General features: G+C 37.3%; 3 protein-coding genes across 4 annotated transcripts in view; all 3 read left to right on the top strand.

The window, feature by feature from the left end:
• Positions 1-24426, top strand: part of LOC134845223 (cilia- and flagella-associated protein 43-like) — a 306846-nt gene that overhangs the window by 4706 nt on the left and 277714 nt on the right. The gene's annotated exons all lie outside the window — the stretch shown is intronic.
• Positions 13181-14566, top strand: LOC134843818 (ribosome biogenesis regulatory protein homolog). The gene has a single exon (XM_063860105.1). The coding sequence runs from the start codon at positions 13192-13194 to the stop codon at positions 14362-14364; it is 1173 nt and encodes a 390-aa protein (XP_063716175.1). The 5' UTR covers positions 13181-13191; the 3' UTR covers positions 14365-14566.
• Positions 14670-19805, top strand: LOC134843817 (uncharacterized). Its single transcript, XM_063860104.1, has 6 exons — positions 14670-16174; positions 16299-16950; positions 17186-17778; positions 18108-18335; positions 18733-18933; positions 19276-19805. The coding sequence occupies exons 1-6, from the start codon at positions 16124-16126 to the stop codon at positions 19471-19473; spliced, it is 1923 nt and encodes a 640-aa protein (XP_063716174.1). The 5' UTR covers positions 14670-16123; the 3' UTR covers positions 19474-19805.

Raw genomic sequence — 24426 nt, 5'->3', positions numbered from 1 at the left:
ACCAAGAATCTCTTGAAACGAGTTGACATAGAGGAAGTCCTTTAAATGAAACAGACATCATATCGAATAATAGATTGCTCAGACTAGAGTCCCCGCTGATTCAATTAGCCGAAACAGATAAATTAGAATATTAGCTTAAATTTTTAGCTTAAGAAATAAACTCAGTGTACAAACATTTCAAAATATATGAGTAAACATGTGGTTTATGGCGTTCGGTGATTAGCTAAATTTGATTGCAGTTGCGAGAGTAAGTGTCTTGTAATCGAGAACTTTTTCCGGTAAAAAACTTGTCCTACAACAGGTCTGTGCTTCGGCAAACAATGAATGGTCGGACTTTCTCGAGAACTACTCAGGCGAAGGGGAGAGGTTTGACCCATATGTTTTTGTCGTGTTCTCAAAAACTACCCTCCCAAATCTTAGATTTGAAGTTCAATGGGTCGAACGGTGTGAGAAGCTTCCCTGCATTAGCGGCTACGCTCAGTTTTTAAGCCAAAAATTTGTGGCCCTCGGAGTCCGTCAAGTATTCGATTTTTCGACAGTTTTTTGAATCTTTGACTTTTCTGTAAAACTTTTCTCCCAAATCTAAGATTTGTTATAATCGGATTAACCGATTGTGGAAAGTTCCACGCATAATCGATCCGTTTGTTTTTCAACAAACTACTGGCCCTCGAAAAATTCAATTTTAGGTTTTTGCATTGTTTTTTTTGAAGAGTTTTCTCTAGAACTACCCTCTCAAATCTTAGTTTCAATCAAAAAAACAGGCCGTGTGGTTTTTTGCAAAACAATCCTTGCTCAAAATTTGTAATATAAAATACTATGATTATCAGAAAAGTCAGTTTTTTCAATTTCCGACTGTTTTCCGGAAATTTATTGATTCTCTCGAAAACTACGTGCCAAGTCTCAGGTTAAGTTTAATCGAGAAACCCGGATTTTTCTTATCTTCTCTGCTTCAGCGGTCACGGCCTACGTTTGCAAAAAAGTCATGGTTTTCGGAAAGTTAAATTTGTCAACATTTCACCGTTTTTAGAAGTTTTTTTACTTTGCCGAGAAATTATTCTATGAAATCTGAGATAAATCGAAGGAACTGCTTGCGAGAATTTTTCCTGCAGAAGCGGCGACTCCTGATTTTTTTTTGTAAAAAGATTGTGTTTCTCTGAGAAAATTCCAATTATTGAAAAATTTTCACTCTTCTTACTTATGTAGGGAAACAAGATTTTGGACAAAAACATATTTGATATTCTGAAAATACCTTTTTCGTCCCGCATCCCGTAAAACATTCAAAACATATCAATTATGTAAATCCCTAGTTGTCTTTTAACGAGACATACGATCATTTTTGTTCACCTTGTTTTTTTCACCATTTTTTCTTCGAATAATAATAACAAAAATAAAATGTTTTCAGTTCAGAGATTATTCAGTAGACATTTGTCAATTTACATAATTTTGATATGCGAGGACATCAAAAGGCCCGATAGGCCTAGTCAATTGATGCTCTAATTAAGCAGTACAAGTTTAACGAAATACTAAGAAGTTTCTTCTGTAAACTATGAGTAAAAATGATGTGAACTGTTGAGAAAAACATCTGTCATTTCTTTATTATTTGTGATGTTCGCGAAAATCATGGAAAAAATTATTTAATTGACTATCATTGAGATTGCTGACTGTATCAGCAAAATCTTTAAAGAAACTTTGAATAAAATTTAATCCTTTTCTCATCCTAACATCTATTCTTTTTGGACTTTTACCAGGGAAATTATCCGTTGATTTGATTGTTTAACTCTTTTGTTTCAATATCTCAATCTCCGAGTCCAAAATTGAATTTCTTAGAAATTCCGTTTTTAAATCTTTCCGTAAAATCTTAACTAAAGTTTCATCTCGTGTATACCTCGTGTATGTACAATTCGTTTAACTGAGCATATCTTGTAAGTTTCATTAAATTATGTTAATTACTGATATCTCCGTTTTCCTAAAGTTATTCTCTGAATTTGGTTTTGTTTCATTTCAAGTTTTTGTAGTGATGTTTTAGCTGTGCCGTACACTAAAATCGCATATTGCAGTATTGGCTTAATATGACTGAAACAGGTTTTAATTCTTTGTGCTGTCGTTAGTACCCACAAAACTTATTCATTTTTTGACGAGAAAGTCAATATGAAATTTGAAATCTAATTTTGAGTCCATGTGAATGCACAAATGTTTATGGACTGATCCCTATGGAACTCCAGATTGAAGTTTTCAGTTTTGGAGCCTATTTTGACTAGTTGTGATCTATTTGTCAAATATGATTTCAACAATGCATCTCTGGGACCCCGTAGCTTTTTGTAGAAGTGTATTATGTGAAACTGTATTATCCGCTTTTTTTATCCGCTTATGAACGTTGCATGTTACACTAGGGTTCAATTCTCAATCATTTCGGATGTCTTCCATGAAGTTTACCAAAGCATCTTTTGTAGACAATTTAGGTCTGAACCCAAATTGGTTTTTAGTCAAATTCATGTTTATCTAAGAGATCAATAATGCGTTTATGGAGTATTTTTTTGAAAGTTTTGCCAAAAATCGGTAGAAGAGATTTTGGCCTATAGTTTTATGGATTTTTCTTGTTCCACTTTTATGATTTGGTATTACTGGCTACTTTAAGACAGTCTGGAAAAACATTTTCTAAATATTGTTTATTAAATTTGTCAGCGTTTTAAGTATTGCCATTTCATTCTTTATGTCCAAAGTTTTTAACACAAAAAAAATCAAAACTTTATTTGGTCTGAAAGTTACGGAAACTCGAGTTTTCTTTTTCGCTCGTTTTCATAACACAAAAAGTTATAAGAAAACGCTTCTGATGAAGTTTTTGAGATGATTTAATTTTCTCAGCCAATGGATGTCCTATATTAGCAAACATATATATATAAATTTTCGATTTCTTCGTGGGTTAGATTAGCAGATTTTTTTTGCTTTTACTCGATAATTCTCTCAAAGTGTTAAAAAAAGCTCTGAGTTTTGTTTACCATCATTTTCAAACTTGTTTTTAGTAAAATTGTTTTCGTTTCCTATCATTTTTTGTAAATCTTTGCGTTTTTTGCGTTCTTTTGTCTCTTGTTTTAGTTCGAACGAATTGGTTTAGGTTTGTTGTATGTAATTATCTGATGAAAGAATTGAAAAGACTCATTGCAATATAAGTTTGTAATTTCTTCGTCGTGCTGAAAATTAGTGTCATTATGGACAAAAAAGCCAACTCCACCACCTCTTCCCCGTCCTTGGTTTTCTACTTGTTGCTATTTTAGTAAGGTGAGGATTTTTTTATTTGAACCTGCTTTTAACCATGTTTTTGTTTGTGCAATGACAACGCTCACAATCGAATGTATTCAGATAGAGCTGAAGCTGGTCGATGTTTTTCTTCAGCGATCTTATGTTTTGTAAAACCAAAAAGTTTCCACCATTTTTAGTGAGAACAGGAATACGCGCCAGTAACCATGTAAGCTGTGTTGCTTAATCCTTATATGTTTGTGAAATATTACAATTCATATCATGAGGCTTATTAACCCTCAATCTGTTTCAAATTTAGTTTTATTAATTTTTTATTGTCATTTTTTAATTTTTGATTTCATTCCGCTTTGACGATGGTTTTTTTTTTATTCAAAACAAGAAATGAAGGAAAGCAGAGCTATGGCCTCCTATTATTTTTAAATTTTTTTTTCATACAAAGGTTTTGTTAAGTAATACTTCGCGGAAATTGCAGAAAAGGTTATAGCTTTTTTAAACGTGGATCCTAAATTTTTGTTTTTTCTCAATTGTTGTTTCAGCGTATCAACTTTATTTTTCAGTAATGTGAAAGTTGGTTGGTACAATCTGAGTTAACCCGCTCATATCGCAAGGGACTCATACACGTTTCAGTAGTTTACAAGCATCTTGAATTTTTGATTTTCAATTTCAATGATATTGCAAAGAATACTAATTTCGAAATCTTAGAAAAATTGAAGATTTTGCAAGTATCGCAAAGTTTCCAGCTCCGTTCTTCCGAAATTTTGATTTTTGTGAGACTCCCCATAAATATCACAAGTCTCTTTCTATAATGTTGCTGCTTACTTTTTGATTCGAAAACACAAAAGGGTAATTTGAGCCCCTCCTCCAATATCGCAAGGTACACCAAAATTGGGGTACACAAAAAATCGCAAGGTACATGCAAGGTCATACGAAAAATAATCAATTTGATAAATAACAGACAGTTTAGCTGAGCCAACTCAGGGATTATGCAGGTTTACCCAGTGTCTAGTGATTGTTCATTACTTAATTTTGTGATAACTCCGCGAATATCGCAAAGTTGTCACCAGTGCATTTTGTTTTTTGAAGCTGGGGAAAACATCATCCTTAGCGTTGGAAAGTTGAAATAATTTGACAAAAAAAGCTTATTTCTTTTGAAAAAGCGAAAAAAAAATCAAAAAAACACTGCGGATACTGATTGGCGGTTCTAATCAAAAACAGTTTCTTAAAATAAAATTAAAAAATAACTTGAAAATTTCTTTTGAAAACTGGTCTTTTTACGTTTTTTTTTTCGAATGCTTTCGTACTGCTTAATTTAGCATAGTTGTTCAAAAAACAGAAATAATTTAAGCAGTGAAGATATAATCCAAATTTATTGCACTTGAGTTTGTGTTCAGTGTTTGTGGATTTAAATTTTTCATCAGTTTTTCTTCTTTTTCCTTTTGCTGTTTTGCTTCAGGTGAAATGTACGTTTTTTCTGAAGATGTGTTACCACTCGTATTTTCGTTTCATGTTTACATCTTTTTTCATTGGATTGCGTATCTTCGATTACTCAGCAATATTGTTCACTGCAACAAATCCGGTAGTTTTGTTGCTTTTTGTGTCGAGAAAAGATACTGAACAATTCTTTGTTGACGTTATGAATCCTTTTCATTAGCCTCTGCTTTGATTTCTGCTTCGTACTTCGGTAGCTTCTCATTTAAATAGATAAATTTACCATTCAACTCGTTTCTAATTGAAGTTTCCAGTGAGCTGAGAAAACAGTATCCTTTTCGTCGAAATACAAAAACTTGACTATGACTGCTGGATATCAAATATCATTGCCAGTCTCCGGTAAAATATGGCAGGCCTTAATTCGATCAGATGAATAATGGATACCCAAATCACCCTTTAAGAACCGCAATGTGTCGCGTAATACATTTTGACTCTCAGATGCGTCAAACGGTGGATTGCAGATCACTAGGCAATTTTATCGGCTTTATATTTCCTCTGCCCGTAATCGCTCATTCATTTCTCTTTGCACCCGTTCCAAGTTTTCACTTTTTCTTTTGCAAAGTTTTCACTTTTTCTTTTGTTTTTTAAGAGTTATCATTTGTGATTTCTTAGGCTCTCCTCTGTACAAACCTCCTTTACCGCTTGTAGGTGTTGGCACAGCTCCGAGTGTTGTTCCATGATATCAATAAACTCATCTTTAGTTTTTCGTACACTTTGATCTGACCGCTGGTTTCACAGAACAGGTGTTTCTTGTTCGTCTTCAGGGTTTTCACCCAATGGACAGTCATGGGGGCATGTTGATCCTCTTTCTCAGACCCCAGGGTTCTTTGAAATTGTAGAATCCTATGAAGTTCTGACTTCGACAAATAGCATCCCATTGTCAGTGGCGATCGCGCCAACGCCGTACTCGGACGCATAGAGCACCTTGTTGTTCGAACGAGTCCCAGTCCCAGATGATGATGAGTCCATCTGCAGATCCAATGTAGAGATAATGTCCACATGTGTGTAGAGAGAACACCTGACTTGTTTGTGCCTCCAGACTTAGCAGACACTTGAACGATGATGAGTTGTCCCACACTTTGATGTTTTGTCAGTCGACCCCGTGATCAAAATATCTCCACACGTGATCAGACACCAGATCTCCGACTGGTGACCCAAAAAAGTACCTCTGCATTTATACTGATGATGGAAATCATGTGGACCCAAGACCCCTGAAGTTAGTTTTGCATTTATCAAGGTCACTTCGTTATTCAGAGACTTCATATTTGGACGCAGTTCGTTTATCTGCTGAATTGAACCCATATGATTGTCCTCAAGCGTTTTTACTTTGCTATAGCAGCGTGTCTCCGTTTTGCGTATTGCCTCGTTCAGTTTTACAATGTCTCTTTTTAATGCCGATATTTCGACCTCGTAGAATATCTCTAATCTTTTCTGACTCTTTCGTGCTCTGAGACTAGTAGGCTTTGATGGGTTAAAGCTTGCTTTCTTCTGCCAGAGGATCCTAAATAGTATCCATTGGACCAACGAAGGAGCATTAGTAAATTGAATTGGTGCAAGCAATGGGTAAGATGCTCTTCTAGGTGCATTTTGCGCATATGCGAACAATTCGGGTTGTTTGAGCTGGGGACAAACTCGTAGCCACAGTTCTTTTCATGTGATAATCGGTACCTTAGTTTAATTATCTGATGAAAACTATTTGGATCAGAAACTTCAGCTTCGGTGAGCCCATAGCGACAAAGAAGTTCAAGTTGCGAAACTTGTTCACTGACCGCCAAATTCCTCGTCACAATTACAAGACCAGTTCCGTCTATTGGACACAAAACTTTATCGCCGCCGTCATCGATGCAGCGTCTACAGAAGGTGTGTCCACTCTGAGAAATAACAGGATCGAAAAATGCTTTTGAAAATAAAGGGCATATGAGTTGTTCGCTAGGCGGATTAGAAAAGACATGGAAGGTACTTGATTGCATTCGGAGTTGGACTCGAGGACCTGCTACTGTTTGACATTGCAGACTCCAAGTGTACGTTTAAACCAAAAGAGGTTGACTGTCCGTGAGTTGTCAAACTGGCGTTTCGTGAATGTACCGAAATAAAGGATTTTCGTTTCCAATTTCTAGAGCTTTCTAGTGCTTTGTCCCCCAGAGGATGATCTGATAAAGATGCCACTGTATGATCACCAGAAGTTGCTCCAAAAGGATTCGACACGCTATTGGCTGAAGTGATTCTACGAAGTTCTATGGAAACATATAAAAAACAAGAAAAACGCGCATTTGAACCTATTTAGTAAGTTTATCACAACAATTAGGCTAATTCTTATGTTTTTTTTATGTTTCCGTTGTATCGCAAGTGTTATGTTTGTTTCATTGCTTCGCCTCTGTGATAAAGTTAGTTTTAGTGTACTTGAAAAACTTACATTCATTCCAATCGCAAACCCGCTTGTGGAAGATTTTAACATATCGAAACTCAAAATTACGTGGACTTGATGGCACGCGATACCACCAAAGTTCTTTCAAATTGGATTTGCGCTGATTTCTAGCCTCCACATTTTTCAATTTTATCAAAGTGCAAAACTAGATACCACATAGATGGAAAATTGGTGCAATATCTCCTTTCACACAATCTCTTTTCAGCAACTATAGACCTGCAACGACCCTCAACACCCATCAGCAAAGCACTTGGAAAAGACACCAAAGAAACGCTGTTTTAATTTTTTTTTTTGTAAAAAGCTTCAAAAACAGCATGATTTTTGTCAGAAACTGATCTTTGTAGACTAACATGCTATGTTTTCTTGAAGAAGCTGTCCAAGCTTTTTATGCTGACTTTGTTGAAGCTTTCGACAAAGTACCACAATCTAATCTCATATGTAAAGCGAGCGATCTTGGCGCAGGGGGATGTCATATCGAGATAATCAACGACTACCTCACCAATAGAAAACACTAAATTTGTTCTTCTAAAGCAGGACCGAAAAACTAAGATAGTGTTTAAATATTGAAATTGTACTCTAGCAAGTCATTTACGCGATGAATTCGTTTTCTTCAATCCGGAACCAACCCTTAGAAGAGATACTGATGAACTATTTTTGACGATTCTTCTTCAATATTTTCCATAGAAACTGTATATGCAGCTGCCAAATTTCACGCGGCCGTCAAAAAAGAGGAAACGTTTGAAGTGTTGAAAAGAAATTACTAGGAGAAAACCTGGGAAGCCACAAAAATATCGATAACAATTATTTAAGACATGAGACCTAATTTTTTGTTTCGCGATATATATTTTCATTGAAAATTTTTGGATTGTCACTCTTTGCGTGCTTAGCCTGCCTCTCAGTTTATAGGATTTTTGAAAATTGTGGTCCCCCAGTAGGCGGTGACCAATTACCGAATATTTCTGGAGGTTCTTTTGATGAAGTTTCAAATCACCATTCAAAATGATTTTTGTGATTCGGTATTTTTTTCTAGATGCCAAAGTGCTATCTGTTTGTGGTGTGTGTTTTTGTGGTAATCGAAAGAAAGATAATTAATAGTGCAGAAAAATCTTGGTGGCACATAGTTTTTCTACTTAATTTGGCACTTACGTTACAAGTGAAAAAATGTATCATTGTCATTTTTATTTAAATGTTGGTTTCTATACTATGCGAAAGCTTTTCGGGGTGATGAGCAGCCTCCGCAGTTGACCTCAGATCCGGAAAACTTCTTTCCACAATTAGGACAAAAATTCGACATTCTGCGTGTCGCTGATGATTCTCGTTTTTTCGTTCGTGGTGTGCCAGTCGTCTGAGGCCCTGACCTCTTTCTGCCTATCGTCGGAGTTGCTGGAGGCGTTGAAATGACCTTTGGAGATGTCAATGACCTCTTCTGTTGATTTTGGCTGCGTAGAGAGGGTCTTTGACTTGACCTGCTATTACGCAGCGTGCCCACAGGAGGAATAGAGGATTTTCGACGTAATCCCAGAGTTGAAGGCACTGAGCTGTAGTTCTTCATTTTAGAGTTCGGGTCAGCTGGCTGGTAACTCATTCTGCGAGCAAACTCACAATTCGGGTTAATATTTGGTTTTGTTTGAGCAATGCCTGGCACAAGGCCTGTTCTTGTGCAAATCCTTTGATGAATTTGAATTCGATCCTGGGCAAAGCGTCTTCCGCAGCCAATACATGGTACCAGATTGGCCTGAGCTGCACTCCAAGCCGCTGATGCGTCAAATGAATATTTACCTTTGGCTTTTAGACCTTTTTCAGCTGCCGCTGATATCGGCTTTGGCTTGACAGGCTCTGGCATTCTCATAGATCTGGGTAATTTGTCGTTGGCTACTTTCCATTTCTTAAGACACTGGGGCTCATGAATTGATATCGAGGCGGTGGAGAATTGGCGACCACAAATATAGCAAAATGGCATCGGCTTTCGTCTGCCACCCCCGCCGCCTTTGTTCGGAAAAGGAATATTCATGTTCTTTGTTTCGTTTTGGTAGCCCTTATTGCGTAATCGTCCTCTCGTTCATTGTTTGCTGGTATAAGAAAGTATTCTATGGAGCTTTGTTTTTGTTGTTGCTGCATGAAGCATAAAGTTTTACTCTTTTTATGGATCCTGACTTTTGACTCTCTGGGTGACATAAATATAGTTTCGTAATTACAGGACAATTTTAGCATCGCATTAATAATGGTTTTAATGAATCAAACGATTTATTATTTTTGCGACGACTGGTGTCTTAATATTGGGAACAGAGAAGAGTCTCGAAAATGTCTTACAGGTCGCTGATCATGGTAATAAAATCGCCTCAATTGGTCCAGCCTCTAATTTGGTGCTTTCTTTTCGAGCAGCTGTTTTTTGTCTCGTTTTGTATTCCATTACGACCACGCCGTGTTCGACAGTAATGAACGATGGTGCAGTAAGAGTTATAAATTAAACTTCATTAATGCCAAGTGCTTTGACATTTGATAAGTAATAAGCTAACACAGTTGATGCTTTTTTGATTCATCAGTTGAACCGAAATAGGCTGTTTGTTTCATACAACAGTGTAATAAAAAATCTCCAATGGAAATTTTCCATCTCCAAGTTATTTCGCGAGATTTTTAAAATGCGCAATGTGGTTTAATACATCCCAATTAATTATATGCAAAGTTATTGTGACTGCCTTCAGTTTATCACATTTCAAACTATTACATGCAAAATTTGAATTTTTGGGCACTTTAAAGCTCCTGAATTTTTACCGCTTTTTCGCTAAGTTAACATCATCTATCCACGAGGGAAATGACCAACATACGACCTGTGCACCTCAGCACGGCGAACCGCTGTTACGCCCCTGCTTAAGAACTACATGCTATTTTTTCGGTCATTTTTCTGGGCTGGGTAATGTTGCCTCACCCGCAAGCAACGAGCACGGCTCATGGTGGGCCTCGAACGTCTGACCTTTCGATTGAGAGGCGGAGACGCAACCACTTCACCACCGCTAGTGTTTGCGAAGCTGCACCTTCGTATCTGTTATTTGTGGTCTGTTAATACCACTGTCGTTTCCATTGTTCTTTTCATGGTAAGAATTATTTTATTACTGCTTTAGCGCGACTGAAGTTTCGATTAAATATTAAAAAACAAATGTTTTTTTTTCGCAATTAGTTTCGTTTGTATTTTTCTAACAACTTTGACCTTGGGTATGGCTTTCTGAGCTGCTCGGACAGCTGCGCACAATCATTGCTTTGGGCTATGAGGTGGTTTGGGTTTTTGAACTGAAGATACAATTTTTTTGATTTAAAACGCTGGTTTCCAGGGGGTGTTCTAGCGCAACTTACCATAAAATCGATCATCTTGATTAGTAAACAAATTTTGATTCATTAAACATGAAAAATTCTCTTATAGAAAAATTGGTATTCTAATTTTTTGTCGTTTCATTTTAAATTCTTCCTTAAGTATTTGAGACAAGCTATCTTTTTTATCAATGGGTTAATGGCTTTTGTTGAAGGTATTGGCTTCACATATCACAGCTAGAGTTAGAATAATCCATTAACTGAGCTAAATAGTCTAAATGAAAGTGGGTATCTGAGTAGTGTGAAGGACGTAATTCAAGAAAATAGTTTAAATGTATGCTGTTTTACGAAGTCACCTGATCCTTTTAACATAGCATCTCTCTGATGATTTCAATCTGTCTTTTCTATCATAATTATATATATTTCCAAGTTTTTGCGACCGAAATTGAACTCATTGTGAAGAAAGAACCGGTCAAAAGTACGCGCTATGTCAAGTACGAAATGATAAATTTTGAGCCTATTAACGCAAAAATTTGAATCAGCTAGCACGTTTTTCCTCTATTCAATTAAGAATAATTTCTGTGCCAGATTAATTCGCTCTCTACACTCATTACATGTTAACAGTAAAACGAAAATTCTGAGCAATTTTATTATCAAGTGTCAAGGAGCGCAGTAAAAAACCACGTATTCGTAGTGCTGGTTTTTACCTTTTTTTTCGCGGTTTGACTTCTGATTGCTTTTCAAAGTTCAATTCAAATTCGTTTGCAAAAATGAGGGCAATAATTTCTCTACAAATTGCAAAATTCAATTTGCGCAAAAAACGTTAATTGCAAAATTCAATTTGCGCAAAAAAACTTCCAGTGAAATCGAAATTTTTTATTGGTCAGTTTTAATTTGGATTAATTTCATCATAAAAATGTCCAAAAAAAATTTCAAAGAGCTCCAAGTTTTTCCGGTTTTTTCCAACTTTTGGCTATGTTCTAAACTTGGCAATCTTCAAACTCTCATAAAAAATGGTTGCAATTGTAATATCTTTTGATTTTTGAGCTCAGGGCATATCTAATACGTGAGAGCTCATCCAATTTAAAATGAAGGTTAAACTGAGAGAGAATATAGATGCGAACTTAACTGATTTATTGCAACTGAACGAAAGATGATCTGATTATGTTTCGTACTGTCTCTTTCATCAGTTTGAGTTCAACCAATTGGCAAAATGAGTCAACTATAATAGTTTACTAGGTAGTTACTTTGATGTTACAATTGTTGGGATGGTGCATTTTGGACAGGTAGAGGTTAAATAGGACGGAGGATATCACACCGCCTTGTGGGGCACCTTGTTTCATCTTCCTGCGTTTTGCTTTGGTGTCTCTGAGTTTCAAATAAGTGTGCCTTCCGCGGAGGTAAGCAAGAATTCCTATTTTGGGGATCGAGCTGGCGATTGTTGAGTAATTGATAGTGATCTACAGTATCAAAGGCTGTAGTTAAGTCTAGACGATCATTAGTGTTCTTTGACTTGGTTTGGTTTGGTTCAATCCATCATTCGTGTTGATCATCTAGGCAGTTTTGTCGGTCTTTCTTTGTTGAAGACACGTTGGTGTTCTTGAACGTTTATCTTGAAATTTAACTCCGAGAGTAATAAAAGCTCTAGGAGTTTTGCTACAGGAGAGAGCGATGCAATTGGTCGGTAGCTTTTAGATTGTTTAGGATCTTTTACCAGTTTAGCTCTGGGTAAAACACTCCCGCTTTTCAGGTTTGATTGAATTTCTCTGAGTCTTATTAGTTTGTTTAGTTATTTGACGGCTTCTTTCCCAATAAAACGTAATTAAATTGAAGCATTGTTAGTTGAACTTGTTGCATATATGTGGTGTGTCGTGTGTGGGTTCAATGTCAAAGATAATGTGTGTGTTTCTTGGAGTTTTGGTGTTGGTCTTAGATAGTCTTTTAACTGTTTACCGGGTTTATCTGTTGCCCCTCGATGGTTGGCATTTGCAAAAATTTCTATCCAATTTTATGTTTTGTTACCTTGAACTTATTTTTATTTTTTTTCTATCAATTTGACTCAATTTGGGGTCTCCGGAATGTTGTTGCTTGAGTTTGTCGCTTCCTTTTGAAAGTTTGGGACCTTCTGTCGGAAATTTCGTCATCGCCTCCTTAATGCAACCATGAGTTGTTAGTCTAGATGTCGCGCGGCAGATTACTTTCCGAAAGATTTTATCGCCGACGATGGTTGATTTAGGAAAAGCTAATTTGCGGAATTTCTTCACTTTCAACCCGAAAGCTTTTCGAATCTACTTTTTTGACCAATTTTGATCAGCATTTTTCTCTCTAAGAGAAAACGATCAAAAAACATCGATGATTGTCGAGATCGGAAGTGAGTACATAATTCTTTTAAAAGACGTCCGATCTCGATCATCATTTTTTTAAAATAGTTTTCTCTTGAATACACATGTGCAGATCAAAATTGGTTAACGTTTACTAAATTATAATGTTTTTGTAGAAAAGACATAAAAGTGTGTTTGTCAAGTGAACCTTCATAGCGATTTTAAGTTCAACTTCTGATTTCTGAATTTCGTTTTCTGGTTTTTGTAAATTAAAACAAAAATTGGTCAACACGTTCTTGAATCTTGTTGTTTGACATAATTTTTTGAAATATTTATAAAACATGTCATTTGTGCGAAATGTGAATGTTACACATCTTTAATGTTTTACAGGTTTCGAGTATGAGTAGCGATGTTATGCGACTTGAAGATGTGGTTGGAACTAACACGAGTAACCTGAGCACTGAAGTTAACACACCAATTGAGATCGAAGTTGACATTGGTAACTTATTAGCACTCGACCACAACTCACTTCCTGTTAAAATTGCAACTTACAGCGAATCGAAGCGAAATGATTTGTTGAAGTCGGTCGCTCGTGATTGTACTCAAGTTATTGTTAATAAACTTTGGCAATGTCCGACTAAAGTCGATTATGACTCAGTTGTAGCTCTGCTTCCCGCGCCGACGTTTCCGATTCCGAGAGAAAAACCAGTGCCCAAATCCAGGCCTCCGACAAAGTGGGAAGAGTTTGCGAAAAAGAAGGGCATTCAAAAGAAAGAAAGGAACTCGAAAGTTTGGGATCCAGAAACAAAAACTTGGAAGTTTAGCTGGGGTTATAGAAAACAAACAGGTGAAAAACAACAGAAGGATTATGCGGCCAATTTGAAACGAGAAATGGAGCAAGAAGAAAATGAAAATCGACCAACTGGAAAAGATCAGAAAAATTTTAACAGCAAGAAGTATTTGACAAAAGGTGAAAGGGTGGCAAAGAACGAGTTGAACAGGTTAAGAAATATTTCGAAATGGAAGAAGCATTCAGGTGCAGGCGACGGAGGAATTTTGCCGACGCCGACAATGAATAATCACTATATTCCACTCAAATCCGAATCTAGAAAAGCACTTGATGTTGCAACGACAAGTACAGCGTCACTTGGGAGATTCACAGAGACCCTGAAAAACGATCCTAGAAAAGGGAGAGGAAAGCAAATGTTACAAATTAAGGAGAAAAATAAACAAACAACAGCAGAGCTATCAAAAGACAGGGCTAAAAACGAGCGAGATGCAATGTTGAAAGTGTTTGAAAATCTGCAAAATAAGAGAGACTCTGTTGATAAAGCGACTGCGGCTAAAGCGTTTGTTAACAGAAAAGATGCGGCTAAAAAAGACGAGGAAATTTTGGGCAGAAAACCACTTTCAAAAACAGCCAAGAAAAAGAAAGACGGTGCGAGAAGTCACGCTAATAGAGTTCCAATTGCGCAATTGAAAAAAGGAATGAAGAAAAAGCCATTCGGAAAAACGGGTAGCGGGGGAAAAGTTACTAAAAAGAAGAATGCAGTAGTTGGGGGAAAGAAATAGAAATTTTTGTTATTTAGTGACAAAAATTGGCAGCGTCCATTGACAGGCCATGAATTGCGAGAAAGGATCTTTTGTGGATTTTTTCGTCAACTGGCGCTATTAAGTCTTGAACTCTCGTTGATTTTCTTTTTTGCTTATGAGTTTTCTTGTATAGATACGAAAGGCTTATCATACAGGTAATAATTAAAATTATGGAACAGAACCTGTTTTGAACTGAATTCGATTTTCGTTGGAAGTAATCATGATCAAAGGCCATGCTTTATTTTCACCGGAGCCATTAATTGGTGCATTAATTATCTGATCTATCGGAGTCTACGTGCCGAATTGCAAAATGCCAGCTGTTATTTTATCATAATCGTCCAACAAGTGGAAAAGATCAGAAAAATTTTAAGAGCAAAAAAATATTTAACAAAAGGTGAAAGGGTGGCTGAGAACGAGTTAAACAGGTTACGAAATACTGCAAAATAGGGGAAGTATACACCAACAGGTGGCTACATTTCGTTAATTTATAATAGCAGTTTTTATCATCTGTGTCTGTTAATTTTGATACCTGGATAAGTTATTAGCACTGCTAGAAGTTCAATGAGCGTGAAATAAAATAAGTTAAATGCGTTATTAGCACTGCTAGAAGTTCAATGAGCGTGAAATAAAATTTAGTTTGTATGCTCCAAGAATTTTTGCAACAGGTGTATTCCTTGGCATATGTCTCTCTCAAATATAACTTTTTAACTAGTCACAACTGTTGTTAGAGTAGTTCCGCAATAGATTATGGTGTCCTGTTAATACAGCCGCACCATTTATTAATCTGCCGTGTTCAAAGCACAGTTGTAATAACCGATTCTAGAGTGTGATCTTTTATTTTGAGGCGCTCTTTTAAGTTCTAACCGGATTGCGCATCGCTGGCTCTTAGTGTCCAGTTGTCGCCTTGGTGTTATCTGGTCAAAATAAAAGGGGCAGGATTTGGGTAAAAGTGGTTGGATCGAATAAACAATGTGGTGACAAGTCTAAGACTGGGATTATACAATTAGTTCAAAACACACACACACTGGCCGATCAAGGATAATCGCTTGATGGTTTTAGTGCCTCGGGCTTGACATTTATAGGCATTTGTTGAATGAATTTAAATTATTATAACCAGTCAAAACTTAGTTACTAGTTGCTAATGGCATTGGACAGAAGCTATTTGTCCATTTCAGTGATTTCCTAATTGCCATAATTGGTGTGAAGCATTGTTGAAACTTACATTCCAAAGGTATAATCACGTAAGGTCGAGGACTTTTTGCCTTATGGGTTTTTAATTTGTCCGTTTTGAGGAGTCCCATGTACTACTGCTTCGTGCTGAATAAGTAAAAGCATATATACCTCCTTGTTATAATTAAAAATTCACATTAAATTTTCTTTGGCTTTTAAATCAATACGTGTTGTCTAAATCGATCTTTAAACAACAAGAATAAACAAGTTTAAAGAATCTTGAGGCATTACAAATCATCGGATCTTTTCATTTTGTTTTTGCACTATTAAGAATTCTAGCCATTAATAAGCAGAAATTAGCAATCTTTAATTTTGTTGACTTTCTTACTCGGCAAGTGATTTTTAGTTGCGAATCAAACATATCGAAAACGAGAAGCGTTTTGCTTGCGCCATCCTTATCATTGATAGTCCCTATTGTGCAGTGTTTTATAAATCATATCACCATTTGCACCTTACAATTCGAATTACCAGTCAAAAATAAAAGTTTGGTACGAAAAGAGTCTTAGAAATGAGTTCCAAGTACATCTTCAGTGAAAAGCGTCTTCGAAGACACAGCAAGGTAATATCTTTTAACACCTTTTTAAATTGGCAATGTCAGTTCGTGGAAGGACTCTGAGTTCAAAATAGGACAGTAGTTTCGTCGCATGAGTTTCGTAAATTAGTTAAACGAGTTTATTTTTCAGAAGGACTTGTCGAAGACAAAGACTTCGCCTGTAGACATTAGGACTGGACAAAACCGACTCTTCAACCCATCAAAAATGGCATCACCCTGTGAAACAGGAGCATTAGACAACTGGGCAGCCACCACGACACCACATACGACATACTCAACGACTGATAGGATCAACCAATGCGAAGTGACTGTCAGATCCGAACACGACTCGTCTCCGTCATCAAATTCATATTCGTCAAACGAGGACAGAGAACAACCCCAGAATCATAACCCGAGAAAGGGGAGCACCTCAGAATACAGTTACGATGACGACACTTCAGTTGAATTGATTTACCTTTTGAACAGTCAAGAAAAGTCGATTTTGTTCCAACTTTGTGCACACCAACTGAACAGATTAGTTGAACTGTCGCCGGAAGCTCTAAAAGCTTTGATCACGTTCCAACCAGTGACGTCAGCAAACAGCCTTGGCAATCAAAAACAGTTCAGAAATTCAGCTGCAAATTCACCCAGTAACAATATGGGAAGTAAGCCGTCGAGCTCTTTGGCGGACAAGGCGAAATCGGCTTTGTTCACATGGGGCGGTAAAAATCAGAATAGTGGATGTGACGTGACAGTTTTGGACATTTCAGTAGTGAAGATATTGTCGGACCACCTCTTACAGAGTAAGTATTTTTGAACGAATAACTTCTATTTTTAAAAAGTAAAAAAAAACAATATGGATAATAGAAGTTGGGACTTGTAGAAGTGCAATGCTATAAATCCAAAATACGTGCATCTTTATCGATTTTTTTTAGCTGAAGAAATAAATTTTAAAGTGGCAATGAATGGTTTTTAGAATGTAAGCTGTAGAAATCAATAGCTTAGTCGCAATTGATGAAATTGTTGGATATGTTCTAGATCTTGACTTCGAAGGCTTGTTCAGAGTCCCAGGCAACTTGATACGAGTTGAGAAACTGAAAGAGGGCATCCGAACTGGCGAGCTCTCTAATCTTCTAGCCACCGGATACTTCACCCAACACGACATTGCCAGTGTCCTCAAGCATTACCTGTCAAATATAGACCTCATCCCAGTGTCGACCCATTTAACTCATCTGCTGATCGCTAATGTCACTCATTTCCTGGACCACGAGAGAAGCATAGTGAAAGAGAACAGCAAAAAGTTGGTTTCGTCACTTGAAGACTTGAACTCGAAAATGACAAAAAATTCGCCGCCTGATGACGCTATGAGTGGAAACGGTCGAAGTGTGCAAAACATGGAACAATTGTTGGGAAACTTAGAAACTCTTTCGCAGTTTGAACAGAAGAAGAAAGAACACATTGAGGCTCTGCAGATTGTGTTCTGCATGCTGTCCGCCAATCAGAGAGCCATTCTGAAGATTGTATTGTCTATGTTGTATCAAGTGGCCAAGAATAAGAATATCACTAGGATGTCGGCGTCCAACTTGGCCACCATATTTGCACCACATTTCTTCGCTTCTAATCCCACACCGGTTAGTGAAAGGTTTCGGAAGTCTAATATGATACCATCAATATCTATATAAACGACCTCCGTCGGCATGTTTTGGCCTGAAACGAACGTTTGCTCATTCAGTGGGGAAAAAACTTATTTTATAAGGCGTATTGAAACGTTTTTTTAAACCAAATGAACTATCAAATTAATGAAAACAGTTTCATAATGATGTTTTTTTAATTCGTTTTGCGAATGCAAGTGTTTTGGTCTTTTAGTTCATATGTTTGATCTTTTAAGGGTGAGCGTTTTAGACGTTAGTTTCTTGTTAATTAGTTTTTGTGCATAAACTGATTTGTATATTTTTTCTAGGCCTCGATGGCTGCTCAAGGCAAGTGTCCCGTAAACTCATCTGCCTCTGTGAACCTCAATGTGACCTGTGTTGAGAATTGGACTCTGACTTGCTATGCCGTGACCTTTATGATCAGACATTGGCGTGTGGCTCTGCAGGTGCCTGGAGATCTAAGAGAACAGGTGTCCAACTACCTCTACGCCAGACAGAATGCATCCCAACTCATCAACTATGGTTCAGGCTCTAACGTAATTATGATTAGTTCTTATACAATTGTCAGAAGTCGTGGAGGTTTCTTTAAGGACAATCGGGTGAAATAGCTCGAAGTATGTTTCTATCATAGGCGGAACTATGTGTATTTCTATCATAGGCAGAACCATTTTTTCCAAATACTCGAAATCGTATCATGTTAGGCTGTAAAGACCAACGATTTTTTGTTGCTTTAGCACAATCATTCATACTTGTTTGATTAGCTAGATAAAATGGGTAATAATAAAAGCAAGTAATGCTTGTTTCACCTAGAAAATTTAAATAGAATGACAACACCTTTGATACCGATGTCCGAATCAAGAACATCAGAGGAATTGTCTTCCCTATGTCTTTTGTGTTTAGTTCAACAATCTAATCTTTATCTATTTGCTTCAGGAAAACGAGAAGCGTGGACGCTTCAGAGCTTTCATGAAAAGCGGAGGGGCCAAAGACATTGGTCAGCCAGCGGAGTCCAATGTAATCAAAGATAAACAATCGAAACACAAGAGATCAACAACTCCCAACGCCATTGGAAATGGTAGCAGTGGGAAACACAGAAGCAAATCAGCCCATACCGCAATTACAAGTGCATTTAGAGTGAGTTCCTAAATATCCAAGACAAATTAAAATTTAAATTAAATTGTGCTTCGAAAATTGATTTATATACTGGTTTCGCGTTTAATTTCACAGGACGAGATAGCGGTTTGATGAATTAATATCTCTATCCAATATCTATCCTATATAATCGTTCAATAATTTTAGAGTTGCAATATTCTGTCGAAGGGGAATTGTAGATAAGAAATAATAAGGCTAAATGGCATTAGTTAAATTGCAATTTTTCATAAAAGTTAATTACAGTCAATCTGGGTCCAACGATTCTTTCGTTTCGAAAAAAATTAAATTTAATCTGCGATGGTAAATCATATTTTTTGCTTTTAGAATCGACTCCCTGGTGTGAATTTGGTTGACAAGCGAGATTCCTATGATGTCAATAGACACCAGACAAACCATCATCACCAGCCGATCATCAGAAACCAAAGACATCTTTCTCCCCCCTCAATGCCGCGAACTCCCCTCAAAATTTCACCTTTACAGAATTCTCCTCATATCGCTGCTTTCAGGAACACACCTGTTTAGACTGTTCGAAACTTGATTAGAATCATAATCTCATACGTCATTCTAAAACTTCAAATGTTGAGACTAGCATAAACTTCTCCTTTAAAAGATGCTACTAATTAGTGTAGATTTGAATTGATTCATTTGATTTGGTTGACTTGTGTGCATTGTGTTGTATATGTTTGTGTTCTCAGTACTTTTTTTGATTCACCTGCCGTCCAGTTAATTGTGCCCAGCAGAGCTGGGATTGGCCGGCCTTTTGGTTTTTAAAAGTTGGATTTGCATTGTTGTGCTAATGTGATTAGCTGTAGCTTTATACCATAAGAAAAATAGAACTCTTAACAAAACCCTAATTCCCATGAATTGTCAAGTGTTAAATGTAAATTATATGGAAGCAGCTTTGGAATAGTTGAAATGTTAACAAGCTCAATTTTGCTACATTTGTTTCATTTTGTGGGTTGAATTTTATAAATTTCATTGTAATCTTTTTTTTTCAAGTTTTGAAAGTGTGGAACAATCAGTATTCATTTGGAATTATCGTTCCGCAAAATAATTAAGCATCGTTCAAAAAATCGGCTCAAAAATGGCCGTATGCTACAAAAACTAAAGTTCATAAGCTAACAATTGTGGAATTTTTGAGTTTTTCATTGTTATGGATTTACCGCTTAGATCTACCGTAGTTTCAGCTTTGAAAAATTCAATAAAAATAATTATTGTTTATGCAAATTGAACACGAATTGAGAGATGCTAGCCAACTTAACGGAAAGTCTCGACCAACCATTATTTTTCAAGAAAATTTTTCAAAAACGAAAAAAAAAAAAAAACTTTTTCAACTATTTTAAAATGTGATCACTTTGGTATGTGTAGGACGACTAAAGAAAATCGTAGAAGTTTTTTCCCTCAAATTTAACATCATTGCAGCCAAAACATGTTTTGCATTTGATTTTTTTGAAATTTCAATTTTTTTCGACTAAATAACTTGTTTGATTTTCTGGCTGTTAGGTTGAAATGCTATGTTTGCGCGATATCGCAAGTGGTGCGAAGCTCCAGTTCACCTCTGTATATGATAAGTGAAAGATTTCACACACACACACACACACACAGCTAGGCCAGGTGGCTCAGTTCGGAAGGAGACTGCCTTGTAATTTGTAAGTAAAGATTTCCTGCGGTATATTTTTTGCAACTCAACTCTGTTTTACTCGTTCAACAAATATTGCAATTACGGATTTAGATATTTGATAACTGACACGCTTTAAAACAAAATTCACACAATTGAGTCAGCAAACAGTGCATAACATACCTGCAAAGGAAGCCTGCAAAGAAGAAAGGAGGCGGGATACAGACAAGGGCGGATTTAGGGCGGGGGACGCCTTCCCTCAGGGATTCGACCCCCTGTCGAACCGAAGGGTCCGCCCTTTGTACTATTTTGAGATATCCATTTTTGGGCGACTAAACCTAAAATTTTTCTAAAAACGACTTTTTGAGGGGCAGCGCGCACCAAAAAATTGCGATATTTTGGTCAAAACTTTCCAAAAAGTGATTGACCAAACGCCTTTTTTGGCCATTTAAAAAAAAAATTTTGCCTGCGTAGCAAAAAATTAAACCAAAACGGACTTTTTAGTGCTTTGGGGGAGCTGGAAAAATCAATTTGGTCGACCTAAAAAAAGGTCGACAAAATTTTGGAAAGTCGCCCCCTGGAGACAGAGCAGCAACGGAAAGTTTGATTCAAAAAACAGCCTCACTTGAACCTAGAAACCCGTATATTGATTCGTGACAATCTGGAACCTATCCAAGAAAAGGTATTGAGTCTTATAACACTAAAAAAAAACTGAATTTTTCTTAAAATTGGAAAGATATAGTTTGATAGGTAAATTATTGATTTATGCTCGCATAGAAACCCGGTCGAAATTTGGCATTAAACAACCAATAACAGCAGTAAAATTTCACCAAAAATTGATGTTTTGGGCTAGTCTCCATTCCGTGGACTCTTTAAAGTTCCTTGCTGGTAAAGCAAAACCCAGTTTTCGGTAACATAAACTGAAGTCCTACTCCAATGGCCGTGTTATACCGTAATTTATGATATCTATCAGTATCGAATCCGACGGACTGGTAGACAACAAATAAGGTTAACTTGAGAACTCAAAGAAAACAACTAGTTCTGAAAGTCTTTAAAAAAGTTCTAACCAACATAACATGATTTTATCATACGAGGTCAAGTGACCTGCTCAACGTAGGGAGCTATAAACAAATACAATTACATATCTAATTTTGCCAAGCCGGCCGGATGACATTCCCCCAGGAGAAAAAAAACTAATTTTTCACTGATTTGTGTTTTAGGTCACTGTAGGACCGGAGTTCTTAATCCCAGTAAGACAATGTTGAGTTTTGAGACCTCATCGGACTTTATAACTTCTTATGCTGTTTCTTTTTCTTTTTCCATCTCCTGTTGAATTTCCTCATCGTCTGGATCTTCCTTTTAAAGTTTTTCTTGGTACTCCTTTGAGTCGTCTCTTTTGTTGTCTGTTTCTGTTTTCTCGATGTTTTTGTTGTTTACGTTTGCAACCACGAGGACTTCATTGTTTCGTGTTTTCTGTGAATTGTCTGAAGGGGATACCAAATCGATTATTTCCTTTGCTTGTTGCTATTCTTTCTTCCCTTTTTGCTTTATGGGCTCCAGAAATTTAACGCAGGCTTTGTATTCCGGCGATTTCTCATGAAATCCTATCTCGGAGATGACGATTTTCAGGCTGGGTTCTGGTTCGGGAGTTGCGGGAGTTAATTCATGGCCATATTTTTTTCTGGAATTTTGTTAGTAGGCGACTCGATAGAAAAGTGTTTTGCCGGTGATTGGGTTACGTTTCCCATTGCATTAATTGGGGGGACCGGATTCCCCAGTGCGCCGGCTAGTGCTGATTGTCGGGCTCGACCCGATTTTCTCGTTGATGTCAAGAGTTTTGCAGCTTCAGTTGTTTTCTTCTTGTTGATCCGTTTTGGATAGGAAGCGGTGTTTTCTGAATTCAATGACTCCGTGTCACCCAACGAGGTTGATATTTTGCTCTCCGATTGTTTTTTTTTGGGGTTGCCACTGTTTGACAACTCCGTATGGAACTTCATTCCCATTGTTGGTGTCCGTTGTGGTTTTCTCTTTATTCAATTTCCGGTAGGTTTTGCCTTTCGTTTGAATGAGCTTTCTTGCCGGCACGGACCCTAGGTTGAAGGGTTAGGAACGAATGCAAAGCCGCTGTTTCTTAGTAGTCTTGGTTGTTTTCCTTTTATTTGTACTTACGCTGTGTGTGGTGTATATGTCAAGCTTATGCCATCGATATTTTTGTATTTTTTGTTCAATAGTTTTTGGGCCTTTCGTTTTTGGTGCCAACTTAACTGTTTTCCTCGCTACTTGTTCTATTCGTTTTGTGATATTTGGTTCTACCTGCCATTGTATCTTACTTTAAATTTCTCTTTCTCATCGCCTGTGGTTTTCACATTGTGTTTTGTGGCTGTGGATTGCAGACTCCGGGATTGCAGACTCATTTTCTAACCACATATGAAGTGTGCATTAATTCCGCTGGTCTAATCAGGTGTGCATTAATCAAGTTCTTGCGGTCTAATCAGGCGTGTTTGGCGTTTTCCAAGCCTAATTTATTAGGTGAACTACTTGTTTCTATATTGGCAAGTGGCGTATTGGCCTTTCTACCCATTTGGGCTTCAAATGGTGTTATTTTTGTTATTCCGTGTGGAGTTATGCGTAGTTTTTTGATAATTTCCGCGACATCCGAGGTAAATTTGAACGGGAAATTGTTCTCGTCAATTCTTATTACTCCGAGGCGCCGTTGAATTGTTTTGTATCAACCTTTCTACTACCCCTATTAATCTGTAATTATCTACTGTTGCAAAAAAGAGTTTTAAATTATTTGATTTGCAAAAAAATTGAAATTTTTCTGGCTCAGAATGTTTGTGCTTCGTCGCATCTTAATTTGCGTGGTACTCCGTTATTTGATATATAGCGTTGCATAAATTTCAATGCGACGTCTGCCGCCGTGTTCGAAACTACCTTAGCCGTTGGCAATTTTGACCACTTATCCATAGCAACTAGTATATATGCGTCTTTATTTAAATCACCCGGGAGGGGTCCTGCAAAATCTAATTGTAACTCTTCGCCAGGTTCGACAACACGTTCCATTTGGAATGAGTTTTGTTTGCCTATTATTGGTTTCAAGTTTTTACCTTGTTCGGTACATTGCCGTTATCCTTGTGCCATTAGCCCCATTGACGGTGGATAGGGGAGAACCAGATGTGTTGGCAGAAATCTAGCAGGGCCGCCGATCAGGGGTGAGTGAGATGAACACTATCGAGCACTGTCTGTCGGAGTTTAGTAGGGAGGACAATCCGCTTCTCGATGAGCAGGCAATCCTCTCGCACGTGTAGGCGGTTTCGTATATTGTACGAGTACTGACCAAAAGACAGCTTGAGGGCTTCTCAGTCTCGTTTTTTCACGAAGTTGAGCAGTGAGCGCATGTTCCGGTCTTTTCGTGCTGCGCCGGCAATGAAATTGATTCTCCAGCACTCCAGGTTTTTTCTCTAAAGTGGGGTGTCCTCCTCGATTTCTGTGTTGGATTCCTTGTGGACTGTAGCTACCAACCCCTCTGTTACCATTTCGTGACTGACTTTCAGTTGGAGTTGTTGTTGTTGTTCCCACGCGTGCGTTGATGTCATTGTGGGTGTTTCCACGTTTGGATGGGTTTCCTCTTGTCTGGCTGTGGTTGGGTCCACGCAGCTCACGCAGTACTCTTATATTTCTCTTGTCTCGATTGATAGTTCTGTTTGTCTATGTTTTTCTTGTGTTTTTGACTCTGCTTGGGTGGAAGATGACAGCTTAGCGTGATCCGTTGTTTTGGAGATGAAATTTCCTTTGTCGTTTTTTGTTTTCATACTTGGTTCTTTACTCGATTCCACATGGCTTGATTGACGTGCTTT

This window comes from Symsagittifera roscoffensis, chromosome 4, assembly GCF_963678635.1.
Source record: "Symsagittifera roscoffensis chromosome 4, txSymRosc1.1, whole genome shotgun sequence".
Taxonomy (NCBI): Eukaryota; Metazoa; Xenacoelomorpha; order Acoela; family Convolutidae; genus Symsagittifera; species Symsagittifera roscoffensis.
Note: the sequence above shows the minus strand (reverse complement) of the source record. Positions and strands in the feature narration are given on the sequence as shown.

Excerpts from the sequence above, each read along its gene's own strand:
- LOC134843818 (XM_063860105.1), top strand. The coding sequence starts at position 13,192 with ATGAGTAGCGATGTTATGCGACTTGAAGATGTGGTTGGAACTAACACG.
- LOC134843817 (XM_063860104.1), top strand. The coding sequence starts at position 16,124 with ATGAGTTCCAAGTACATCTTCAGTGAAAAGCGTCTTCGAAGACACAGC. Across the intron at positions 18,336-18,732 it reads ACTATGGTTCAGGCTCTAAC|GAAAACGAGAAGCGTGGACG; the intron begins GTAATTATGATT and ends TATTTGCTTCAG. Across the intron at positions 18,934-19,275 it reads CAATTACAAGTGCATTTAGA|AATCGACTCCCTGGTGTGAA; the intron begins GTGAGTTCCTAA and ends TTTTGCTTTTAG.